General features: G+C 32.1%; 2 protein-coding genes across 4 annotated transcripts; both read right to left on the bottom strand.

The window, feature by feature from the left end:
• Positions 1-173: 173 nt before the first annotated feature.
• Positions 174-5,022, bottom strand: LOC100255424 (DDRGK domain-containing protein 1). Of its 3 annotated transcripts, XM_059735418.1 has the most exons (10): positions 4,767-5,022; positions 4,646-4,686; positions 3,950-4,099; positions 3,632-3,737; positions 2,622-2,725; positions 2,257-2,358; positions 2,011-2,172; positions 1,587-1,643; positions 1,290-1,326; positions 174-592 (listed from the first exon to the last, which is right to left on the bottom strand). In XM_059735418.1, exons 3-10 carry the CDS (start codon positions 4,067-4,069, stop codon positions 387-389), a joined length of 894 nt encoding a protein of 297 aa, XP_059591401.1. In that variant the 5' UTR covers positions 4,070-4,099; positions 4,646-4,686; positions 4,767-5,022; the 3' UTR covers positions 174-386. The 3 variants fall into 3 exon arrangements, with proteins under 3 accessions (XP_059591401.1, XP_003634707.1, XP_010644409.1); XM_003634659.4 differs by lacking the exon at positions 4,646-4,686 and having other exon boundaries at positions 4,767-4,922; XM_010646107.3 differs by lacking the exon at positions 4,767-5,022 and having other exon boundaries at positions 4,646-4,747.
• Positions 5,023-6,978: 1,956 nt separating this feature from the next.
• On the bottom strand, positions 6,979-8,875 carry THI1-1 (thiamine thiazole synthase 1, chloroplastic-like). The gene is made up of 2 exons (NM_001397821.1): positions 7,780-8,875; positions 6,979-7,433 (listed from the first exon to the last, which is right to left on the bottom strand). The coding sequence occupies exons 1-2, from the start codon at positions 8,674-8,676 to the stop codon at positions 7,269-7,271; spliced, it is 1,062 nt and encodes a 353-aa protein (NP_001384750.1). The 5' UTR covers positions 8,677-8,875; the 3' UTR covers positions 6,979-7,268.
• Positions 8,876-12,717: the final 3,842 nt, after the last annotated feature.

Raw genomic sequence — 12,717 nt, 5'->3', positions numbered from 1 at the left:
GTTGTTATTTAATTAAATTTCAAAAATAAAGTGCACAATAAAACTAGGAGCCTGGAACCATTTCTTTTCCCAACGCCTAAAGATCTGCAGTTGGATTTCCTTGACAGAAGTGTCAACTAATCCATTTGGTGGATATGCAATGAAGAAGAACTTGTCCAATCCAAATTAAAGTCTGGTAGAAAAACATTTCCTCGTATATGCTTAAATGCCCAACCTACAAAATTCCATTGCCTGCAAATGTGTGACAGCTTCACACCTTTTTCTAAAGCTTATCATGTGAATCCATCTATACAAAATTGATTCAAATTCTGCTCCTATTCAACATCATGCACTTGGCATATTGTTTCTGTATGTATTACAACATAAAACTAGGGTTCTATACCGAGTCAAGTGACAGCCATCTCCTCTACACCACTGATATCATCAACAACCTGTGCTTTTGGCTCCAAATCAATGAACTGGTTGGACTTACTAGCTAGGTGTGAGATGCTAACCCGCCCCTGACGCTTGATATAGTCAGCAACAGCATGCATTTCTTCTTGTGAGATGTATATGAATTTTCCTCTATCATCCATGACACCAGAGAGTCGACCTAATGCAGAGAACAAATCCATAGTTACTTCCCAAGACTAAGCATTGCATATCTAGATGTTAAATTCTTGACTAGATTAGATGCATAATTCAAATTCATGTTAAGTGTTGGAAGGACAAACCACAGAGCTTCTAAGAACTGTAAATCAAGGAAAACCAGAGAAGAATAGCAGAATACACTAACTTTACATTGATCAAGGTAAAGCAATGATCACATTTCCAATGGGATTCAAACTGGATGTTGGAACTAGAGCTGCATTTTCAGAGTGACATACGACCACTATATGTGATGCAATACTAGAAAAGAAACTTAACAAGATGAATGGCAACACTACAAAAGATAAAAGATTAGAACCAGGACCACCCCACTAAAAACCAGGATTTATCAGAAGCAAATAATAAGACAATAAAGCATTGGTTTACACAGCTAGGTTGTGTTCAGAGGAAACAATCAATAATGGGCATGGGCAAAGAGCCATGCAAGTGGAATGTGGCAGAAGGGACAGAAGGGACAGATATAACTAATGAGGACATTGAAGAATTTAAAGTTGAATTTTTTTTACTGATAAATTGCTTAGCAAGCAGAAATTGTGGTGTATGTTGGGATGTCAACCCAGAAAATTTGGAAGAATGCAATGTTGAGTGATTGAAAGAATAGGTTCTATTCTATACAAAGAATGTCAAAAGATGGTACATACCCATATTTTCCAGGGAGGTTATCCGATTAATACAGTCCTGCATAAAAGCAGGGGTAGACATTGATTAAGAAGCAACATAAATATGTCATACATAAAACCAAATAATGTGATACTATCCTAAACCGACATAACCAATCCCCATCTCCTAGATTACAGTTAAACTAGGCTCAGATGATTGAGCATAACATGTTTATTTTATATATTTATTGTCAATCACCTCACCTATTACTGCACCACCATGTGTATGTATATGTGAGAGTATGTGTATGTGTTACAAAGAGTAGGTGCAGGGAATACCTGAGTTCGCAACTTAAATTCTGCAGCAAGATCTTCCAAGGGCACGCATTTCTGTTTCTGCATGATCGCATAAAAATATCAGCACCATTACAGCCTTTACTCTAATTATCCTCTAGAGACATACCCATTGGCCAGTGTCCGTATAATTTTTTGCATAAGCTAGCAGATGCACTCAAAAAAAAAATTTAGACAAAAATTTTGAATTACTCAAGCTTCAAAATTCATGTTCAATTCCTCAAACTTCGAAATTAATGTCCAATCACTCAGACTAGAAGATTAAACTTTACTGTTAAAAAAAATATATTGAATGACTAAAGACGACTCCTGTAATTGGTTTCAATGTGCATCCAATTTTCCAATGTTATGAAATATAAGAAAGAACCCTACAAAAAGAATCTAAGTAGCACAGGGACAAAAATACCACCTTTATGTATTCCACAAAATCCACAAGCAACCCCTGATTTCCATCTTGCATTTCATTTTCTGTTGTACCTTCTGCATCAACAGAAAATTCTCCTTTCCACTTCTCAAACTCCAATGCAGCTGCTTCATCCTCCTTGGCCTTTTGAGCTTTAGCTTCTTCTTCCTGAATAAACCATGTTGAAATTCTTAGGAAGGGAACACAAGAAAGTATATTCCTGAACCAGAAAAGCAAAGAAGACAAACTCACAAGCTGGCGCTCCTTTGCTTCGCGCTCCTCATCCTTCCTCCTCCTCGTTTCTGCATATCTGTCTTGTTTTGTTAGCCTTGACTCACGTGCAGCTTCGTCGGCCTTCAAGATTACAAATCAGAACTTAGAGTTGCAAATTACTAAAGCTTCAAAACAAGGAAAAGAATAAGAACAAAAATCACAAGGATCATGTAGGAAAACTAGAGGTTTTAGAAGCATGTATTGCAAGAGAACTGGGGTTTGGTTAAAAAAATTGTTTCACAGACATGCAGTTGCTGACATTCAGAACCTCATTACACTTAGAAATATGGTGAAAGCATAATTGAAACTAATTGAAAATGAAAGGAAAAACAAAAAGAAGAAACCTGTCGCTGTGCTTCCCGCTCTTGGCGTTTCCTCTCTCTTTTCTTTGAATGTTTAGCTTCATACTCATCAACAGCAACATCCTCATCACTTTCATCAACAATTTCTGTCACACTTTCAGATAGTCACTTCACTTGCTATGGCAGTAGACAGAAAGATATATCTTTGAACTGGTAAAAACAGTAAAACCGTCTAACCTTAATGCACCCAAATTGTGCACAGATAAGGAGGATGGAGCAATAGTGGGGTCTAATATACAGCCAATTCACATTCTTTTACTACTGTAAGAGAATGTAGATGCCCTTAAGGCTAGTGACAAGGGATTGTGGAGGAGAGGTTGGGGCAGGGATGGGAAGGCTCCAGGTTAAATTCCATATAACAACAAAAATACATATTGCCTCACCTAGAACCCAACCAATCAAAAAAGTTGATTAAAAGTAAAGGTTCATCATCCATATACAACTTAGTCCAAGACCAAAAACTACACACAAAAGAATTCTTCACCTATGAATTGAAAGCTCTTCATCGTCGAAAGCTATCCTATTTCTTTTCTTCCACACTGCCCAAAAAAGATATAGGAGCTAGCATCCGAGCCTTTTTATGCTTCTTCCCCATGAAGGACCCATGTCAACCAAGTAGAGTCTCTCTAACCGAGAATGAAAGAACCCAAGTCACCCCAAAAAGAGTAAACAATAACTCCCACAAAACCCTATTCTTCGAGCAATCCAGCATGACAATAGTATATCTCCGATGCACTCCAAAGGTGCAACAAGATAACTTTTCCTGACTTAACCGAAGAGATATCATATATTTTCCCCAAGCTTCACCCATAAGATACCTATCTAGATAAATTTTCAAGAACTATTAACCTACCGTTGAGACCAATGGAAACTTAGGAGGAACAAAGGTTTCACATAAACAGGTATCAAGACCAAAATAAAAGAGCAAATTACTACATAGGATAAATATGAGGGCGAAAATAAAGAAAGAAAGCAAGTTACACACCACTAACCTTCTACAGTTGCTGTCGGGGCCGATGATGTGCTTGCACCAGAGGCTGGTCGTCGACGCATCCGACGAGCACCAGTTGCCCGTACAACAGTTTCCCTTTGTTGAACCTAAAATTAATTCCAACAAGAGGATAAATGAGAAATACAAAGATCCTACCTTCTAAATTATTCAATAATCAAAATCTTAAAATCCAATAGAGAAATCCGAAAAATTGAAACACGTGTAAAAAAAAATAAATCTTCAGCAAGAATGAGGAACCTAATACTTAAAATAATTCTATTAAAAAGGGAAATAAAGAAAAGAAAACAGAGAATCACACCTGATGTTCTTCCTCATGTTCATCAGATGATCGAGAATCCTGACGCCTCTTCCATAAGTATAGCGGAATTAATGCAATGACAAGAAGCATAGAAAGTATAAACACAAAAAGATCTTCCATTGTTTCAATCTTAGGCCACCGCCCACAATCCTACAATGAATACAAAATTCATTATATGCAGAAAGACACAAGGGAGCATAGAGATTGTTTTTAGAATTTAAATCCAACTTGATCGCCAGTTCAATCAAGTGACAGAATCATTCCTAACAAATCACACCCATTTTCTCATTGAATAGCAAATATATTTCTGATTGAATTCTAACACACCAAACAAACAATAAAGTCAAATTTCATATCAAAACCAAATTTTGATTGAATCAATAACCCTTATACCAGTTTAGTGTAACTATTATGTTCATCTCTCCTAAATTAAGCAGTTGTCCAATCAATAAATCAAATTTCAAAACAAAAACAGCACATGCACGGCACTAGGGTTAGGGTTTATGACAAAATCTCAAAAGTGAAGCCAGGGATTCAGATGTCCTATTCAATCTGCCTCCGTAGAGGGTTGGACTGCACCAATAAATTCTGTTTGAGTGCCAAGAAAAGATGGAAAAAAATAAAAAATAAAAAATAAATAACAATTTGGAATCTAAAAAGGATTGAGCGTTGGAGTGGCAATTGGTGCAACATTACAATTTTTTTTTTTCCTTCTCTTCTCTTTTCCTGCAGATTCTCTGGAAACAAACGGAAATTAGGGTTTTGTGATTTTATGCAGAATTTTTGTGTTGCGTTGCAGGTGGGTTTGGAAGCGTACCTTTGCGCGGGTGATGTCAACGAGGAAAATGGCAAAATCTTCGGACACAGGACGAACATAAACTCATGGCTTACCCTCGTAAAACGACGTCGTTGGCATTGGTTTGTCTAGTTTGTCATTTTGTCATATTATTTGTCCCCAATACTACGAGAAAATTAGGTAAAGATTTTGTTGCTTTAAAGAAGCTAATATACAATACTCAAATTTGAATTATGTTTCATAATTATATAATTGTAAAATTATTATTCCATTTATTTATATATCGATGATATGTCAATTGTTGTGTAATTTATAAATTGAAAAAATGTTTTACTTTCGCGTCATAAATATCATGGACAAGTATATGATGACTCTTGATAACAATATTAAATGTTATAAAATAAATTCTTAAATATCTTATAATTACTCGTGATTGAGAAATTTTGTTTGATATAGAATGAACATATATTAAGGTTATTTGATAGAGTCATTAGTATTTTTATTGGTAGAGTCATTAGTTGGATATCAGTGTTATAAAATATAGTCGCATTACTAAGGATTAAGTTTGAGCAAATTGATTGAAACCAAACCTCATCGGATAGTTAGGTGGGCTTGAATAATTATTTTAATAATTAGATTGAAGTTAGGTTGAGGGTTTTCAATTTGATCATAATTCAAATTAAGCTCAAACAAAGGTTTAGGCAATCAAAAATTAACCAAAACTTGACTTAAAATTTCCATAAAATTTATAATTTTATTTTCTTGTATGGTAATATTCATTTTATTATCTTTTCTAATGATTTTTTTTTGTTACTTTTAAGAAAAATGCAATTATAATTATACAAATGCTTTTCATTTTTAAGGTAGATAAATTTATTATTATTTCTTTACATTTTTAATATTATCTTAAAATATAATTTCATTTACTATTTAAATTTTCACATAAATACATATAAAAAAAAGTTTTTTTTTTAAAAAAATTGTGGTCGGGTTACCTAACCCAATTTTAGCCCATACAATTTGATCAATCTAAGATGGTGTTTGTTTTTTTTTACTTAACTCTAAATAGAACTTTAATGTTTAATAGTATTAAGTATTAGATTATTTGTTTTTGTAATATTTTATTTCTATTAAGTATTAAAAAGTTAAAAAAAAATCAATATATTACTTTTTTCATTTAGAAAAAAACCAAATATTTTGATTTTTTTTTTCAATAAAAAGTTTATAATAAATCATAAAACAAAAACAAATAAACAACCTAAAATTTGAAAATAAATTACTTTCAATAAAAAGCTAAAAAAAACAAACACCCTCCAAATCTAATATAACCGATTCAAGTTTGGAAAAAGTAAGATTAGTTGGACTTGTCCTGAGTAATTAGAATTAGAGTTCAAGTTTGGTTGAACAAGTTTAATGTTTCATAATTTTGGTAAGTTCAAGCCCACTACAAACCCAAGTTACCAACTCAATTTGTATGAGAAGTTGTAACTTATCCACAACAAATGCAGAATATATGGAGGTTAATGAAGGTTTAAACAAAGGGTTTGTGGAATATTTTGGCTTTCTATGGAGGATTATATTGCCATATTGAGACCATACATGATTCATTCATTGATCAAAGGATTAAGTTTTTCTATTACGACAAAATATGTTTAACATTAAATATCATAACATCCAGGGAGTTGATGTCATTGAATTAAGCATTAATAATTATTTCTAGATATTGGAGTCCTGAGAGTTAAAATTAAACTAATGGGCTCAAGAAAAATGAAAAAAAATCATTTTAATTTTAATTTTAATTTATTAAATTTGTAAAAAATAAAATTAAAAAAGAAATGAAGCAATTCTTTTTTAATAACAAAAAAGATTCATTTTGTTATAATTTTTTTACTTTTACAATTTCATATATATATATATATATATATATATATTTCACAATTTTTAAAATTTCATCATAATTTTAATATATTTTTAACCGATTTTAATAATCTTCATTGTTTTTTCAAAATTTCTATTGATAAGTAAATAAAACAATCATTTACCTATTTAAGAGAGGGTGTAGAAAGTGTTTCTATATATATATATATATATATATATATATATATATATTAACTACTAGGCCATATATGAAAGGTACCCGTGACAGCACAGAGAGGGTAGTAGAAAGTGTATCTATCTATATATATATATATATATATATATATATATTAACTACTAGGCCATATCTGAAAGGTACCCGTGACAGCACAGCAAAAGCACGATAATTAAAGTAGGATATCTCAAAGTAGAAAAAAATCACTAGTCACAACAGCCAAATGCCACTACCATTTTCACTCCAATTTCCAAGTTCTAAGTTCCAAGCTCCGACCAAATCCTCAAGCAAGAAAAAGGGAGAAATACACACCCTAAGGAGAAAGTTATTAAAAAACAAACACCTACCTAATCACAAAATCCCCATGGAATTCTTCCCCATTGAAAGGACTATTATTTTCAGGGTTTTTTTGTTTTGGTTTGCTGCTTCCATTAAGCCTCAGCAATCTCAGCAGCATCGGCGGCAGCGGCCAAGACCAGCTCGGGATGGAGGTTTCCGATGTATGTGCCGTCCAGAGCGTTGGGCAGCCCCAGAGACTTCAAGGCCAAGTGAGCTGCCTTCTGCCCTGATATCATCATCGCTCCGAATGTCGGTCCCTGCATTACCAATCGCCATATATGGAGAAAATGTTATTCGCTTTTATGGGTTTAATGTTTTACATCTCATACCAAAATTAAAACTTCTTTTTATCAATAAACAAACTCCAAACAGGGCCTTAAATTCGGATCAAAAAGCCCATCATTTGTTTAAATGGAAAAGTTTTCCATTTTTCTTAAAGATCTTGAATTTAAAACAAACTATTAAATCATCAAAAAAAAACTAAATTTTTTTTCAAAAGTAAAATTTTAAATTTTCAAATATATCTAATGATCTTTTGTCCAAACAATTTTTTTCAAGAAACAAAAAGTACTAAAAACAAGTAGTGAGAAAGAAGAAAATTACCATCCTTGGGGAGCCATCAATCTCTGCAACTTCCATTCCGGTGACGATCATTCCCGGCACCACCTCCCTGGTGAGCCTCACGATCTCATCCTCTGCCGTGTTCATGTCTAGCGCCTTCATTCCCGGAACGCTGTCTATCATTCCAACGCTCCTCAGCCTCTTCACTCCAGTGGCTCCGAACGGCCCGTCGTGTCCACATGAGCTCACCACCACCTTCGCCTCCATCACGTTCGGGTCCATACACGACTGTGTGTCGTGGTTCATCGACACCAGAGCCCAGTTGGTCACCACCCCGCCGACTTTCCCTTCCTTTATAATCAGATCCTCGGCTGCCACCGCGTTGAAGAGCTTCACGTTGGGCCTCGCCAAGAGCTTGCTCATGATGGTGGATGTGAAGAGAGCCGCGTGCTTTATCACCACGTAGTTGTCTTGCTCGTCGTACTCTAGGCCAAGCTCATCGAGAAAGCGGTGTGCTGGCTTGCGGACCACCATGGAGGAGAAGAGCTGGCCCCCGAGCCACGCGCCGCCGCCGGGGCTGACGGATTGCTCAATGATCGCCACCTGTACGGAGGGGTTCTTGCTGAGCTCGTAGGCGCAGGACAGCCCAGCAGAGCCGGCGCCGACGACAACGACGTCAGTGTCCGCGTAGGTGATCATGTCCATCATGTACCGGCGGGTCATCTCGCGAGAGACGATCGACTCCTTGATGGGTTCGAACTTGAACGACCGGAGGTCGTAGGGCATCGCTGCGGCTGTAACGGCGAGATTCACCGGCGTGGATTTCACCGGGCTCAGGCGGGCCTGGGTGGCGATAGGGACGCCATGGAAAGAGGACTTGTGTGGATCGAAAACGGAGGCTTTAGGCTTGGAGCAGATGGAGGAGGTGAGGGTTGCCATAGCCGGAAACTGAAACGACGCCGTTTTCTTCTAGGATTTTCTGTGAGAGATAGAAGTGAGTCGTGGAGTGAATATTTAAGAAGAAATGAAAGAAAATATCAGAAAAAGTGAGGGAGTACACGTGCGAAGAAGATAGGATATGAAGGGTGTAGAATAGTTGAGATGGACACGTGTCATCGTTGGACTGATCTTCCCTTCGTCCGTCTGGCTTTTTCATGTGATCTCCTGTCATGTAATTTGTATTTTTCTTTGTGGCTCCTAGTTATTGATGATGATACCAAATATTCAAAATATCTTTTTATTAAATTTATGAATTGTTCTAATTTTTTTTTAAAAAAAAATTAATTTTCATTCCCATTTTGTTATGTTTTCTGACAAATATTGTTTTAAAGTTGTATGGGCATATATAGAAAATATTTGTGGAAATATAATTTAATAAATAGCAATATTGTGTTTTGAGGTCATTTGTAGGATTTCGGAGGCATAAGAATTTTTTCATATAAAAAATATTCCACATGTTAACTTTTTAATTTCAATATACCATTTTATAATTTGTTTATTATTAAGTTACAAAACCTATTAATATTATATATTTTATTATTTTTAAAATTATCCTATTAATATTAATTAATATTATAAAATATTTATGATTAATATATCATCTTTAATCTCTAAAAACTTTTCAAATTTCTTGTACCTTTTGTGTTTTTTAAGAGGATTTGGAAGCTTTTGTAAATTAATTTTCGCAATTTCAATGAAATTTTATTTGAGGAGTTATTGTTCAGTGTTTTTTATGATTCTCATATTAGTTTTACGTTTGAATTTTTTTTCTTCAAATTTTTTATAACCTTTATATCTTTGAAGAATATGCCAAATTGGTATTCTCGGAATATACCCTTTACTATTAATATACAATAACGCTATAAAATTTTTTTTTTTTTAAATCACCCTATTAATACTTTTATTATAAAATATTTATAATTCATATATCATTTAATTAACAATTTCACTTTTAACCTCTAAATTTTGATTTTTTTTTTTCAAATTTCTTATAATATTTCTGTTTTTAAAGAGAATTTGTCATATTTGGTTAATGGAATATGAAAAATGGCATCCACCTTTTTCTTTTTTTTAATATGCTCATTTTATAAAATAAAATTTTAATTATCAATATTGTTTATTATAACAAAATTTTTATTTTTAAAATAAAAAAATATTTAAATATGATATAATTTTTATTTTAAATAATAAAAATAATATGTATCATATTATTATTTTTATTTAGTTTACAAATTAAATATAAATAATATAACATATTCATTGAATATTTTAACTTAAATATTATGTTCATAAAATATTTATATTTTATCCGTAAGATATTTAATCCTTAAATCAAATATAGTGTTAGAGGGTTTTATAAATTGATTGATATTTTTAATTTCAATGAAATTTTATTTGGTAGTTGTTGTTTAGAGTTTTTTTAATGATTTTCATGGCCGTTGCAATTTTCATCTTTGAAGTTTGAACAACTTTTTAAATTTCATCTTTGTAACTTTGGTGAAAATTCCGAGGTTTTAATAAATTGGTACTCTCGATTAGAGTGCAAATTTGGTAAGCTTGTGGACCCCCAAAATTGGCTTTGCAGCCCACTTTGGAGCCCGACCCAAATGGCCAAAAGAATAATAATAATAATAATAAACAAAAGAAAACCTACTGCCCACTCCCAAAAACCCATCTGACAGCACTACATGGGGACCCACTCCCCCTGCTTTCCTTTCACCACTTCCTCGCGCCACCTCCATTCCTCTCCAAGGCCGACCCTTGTTTTTTCTCTTTTCTCTTTCTTTCTTTTTTGTTTTTTTTCCTCTAGATCTCCTCTCCAGTCCGCCTCGCACCCATGCCGTGATGCCGTCATTCCGTCGCCACTATTCATCTCCATGATGACCACCATTGTTGCACCTTCTCCATGCACCACCCGCTGCACCTCCGCACTCATGGAGTTGCCTCATTCACGCGCCATATCTCTAACAACTCCAATCGAGGCCCAACATGCTTGCACTGCTACTGTCAATTTCAGTTCACCATCTCACTACAATATTTGTTTGTGGAGGAGTTTTCAAATTTGATGATTTGGGCTCTCCTGTTTGTTGTTGGGTTGAGTTGGTTTGGTTTCTAAAAATAATCCAGAAAAATTGATTTAAAATATATATATCTCAGAAAATATATTTTAAAGAGTTCCTGAAAAGTGAAAACTATTTCAATAAAAAGTATCAAACAAATTATTTTAATAAAATAATCCAGAAATTTGTTTCAATAAAAAAATATCAGAAAATGTATTTTAAAGAGTTCCAAAAAATTATTTCAATAAAAAGTATAAAAAAAATTATTTTAACAAAGTTTCAAAAAATTATTTGAATAAAAAGTATCAAAAATTATTTTACAAAAGTTCTAGAAAATTCAAGACTCAAAAAATTCATTTTTAACAAAGTTCCATAAAACTTTTTTTTTTTTTAAATCCATAAAATTTGTTAATAAAAAGCCCAAAAATTATTTTAACAAAAAAAGGGTTTAGAGAAATTATTTTCTTATAGAAAGTTCAGTTTTTTTTTTAATAAATGTTCAGAAATATTTTGATAAAAGTTTAGAAACTTATAGTTTTTAATAAATTGATCCAAATGTATTTTTAGTGAATTGTCAAAATTTATTTTGTTTTGAAAAGAATTTATAGAGTATTTTAAATAGAGAAATAATTTCCTTTTAAATAAAGATTTTTTTTATAATTTCATTTACTTACTAGAGATGGTTTTTAAGATTTAGACATGTACTCATGGTTATTACTATTAATCAGTTTGACAATAAAAACACTTTTTTTAATCCCAACAATCAGACAATACTATGTTATTTACGATATTTATATTAGTCCTATTTACTTTATTCATTGAAGCGATAGGAATTCATTTCAATCAAGATAGAATAGAGTCATAAGAATTCATTTGAATCAAGACAGAAGGGATTTTGACATATTATGGAAATTGTTAAATCTAACTATAAACCTTTTACATAAAAATTTGAATAACTATGGGAATTGGTATGAATTTATTATAAATGCAATTTTTTCAATCAATATATCTTATTTTGAAATTCTAAGATGTGTCTTTTCTTTTTAAAAAAATGTTTATTTATTTATTTTATTTTCTCTTTTAAAAATAAACAAAAATAAGTCATAATTTCAAATTTTCAAAAAATAAAATGTTTATAATAAAAAAAATCACGCTTTTACAGAAAAACACATAAAAATACATATCCACAAATAAATAAAAATAAAATAAAAAATAAAAGCAAACCATTTGAAATTTAAAAAAGCAAATTACATTTAATATTAAGCTAAAAAACAAACATTACCCTACACTTTTCTCAGACTTTCTTTTTTTTTTTTTAATTGTACGTGACAGAATCTATTTAATCATATTTTTTATCAATCAATTTGGTTTTCATGATATTGTTGCAAAATATGAAAGAGATGGTACGTGTTTGGTGTTATTTACATGATGTGCCAAATGACAACTACAGTGATAAACATGTTTGAAGCATGACATTTCATTGCCTTTACATGACTTTACCAATGTTAAAATGCATGTCTAGCTTTTCCACCAAGACTATCAAATAATTAATTTAGGGTTTTAGAGATTATTGGATGTCTATCTTTACCATTAAGAATATTTAATTGGGACAATTGTCTTTTGGACCAGAGTCCAAAAATTAAGATTTGATCCATAAAAATTACATAATTGATGAGAAGAACATAAAATATGAAGAGACCAATATACCCTTCAAAACTATTTTTCATTATAATGTTTGAGAAACTTTTTTATCTTAATTTTTTTTAATAATTATTCTGAAAATATATTATTTTTAGAAAACTATTTAAAAAAAATATTATAAAAAATATATATCATTTTAAAAAAATAAATTTGACATATTTTTAGTTATTTTTTATAAACACAATTTAAAAAATATATATCATTTTTTTAATAAAAAAAA

This window comes from Vitis vinifera, chromosome 19 (genome assembly GCF_030704535.1).
Source record: "Vitis vinifera cultivar Pinot Noir 40024 chromosome 19, ASM3070453v1".
Lineage (NCBI taxonomy): Eukaryota > Viridiplantae > Streptophyta > Magnoliopsida > Vitales > Vitaceae > Vitis > Vitis vinifera.
The sequence above is the reverse complement of the archived record's forward strand: the minus strand, read 5'-3'. Positions and strand labels throughout refer to the sequence as shown.

Coding starts and splice junctions, on each gene's coding strand:
- LOC100255424 (XM_059735418.1), bottom strand. CDS start 4,069: ATGGAAGATCTTTTTGTGTTTATACTTTCTATGCTTCTTGTCATTGCA. Junction 3,738..3,949: donor AACATGAGGAAGAACATCAG/GTGTGATTCTCT, acceptor AATTAATTTTAG/GTTCAACAAAGGGAAACTGT. Junction 593..1,289: donor AACCTCCCTGGAAAATATGG/GTATGTACCATC, acceptor TCTCTGCATTAG/GTCGACTCTCTGGTGTCATG.
- THI1-1 (NM_001397821.1), bottom strand. CDS start 8,676: ATGGCAACCCTCACCTCCTCCATCTGCTCCAAGCCTAAAGCCTCCGTT. Junction 7,434..7,779: donor TTGATGGCTCCCCAAGGATG/GTAATTTTCTTC, acceptor TTGGTAATGCAG/GGACCGACATTCGGAGCGAT.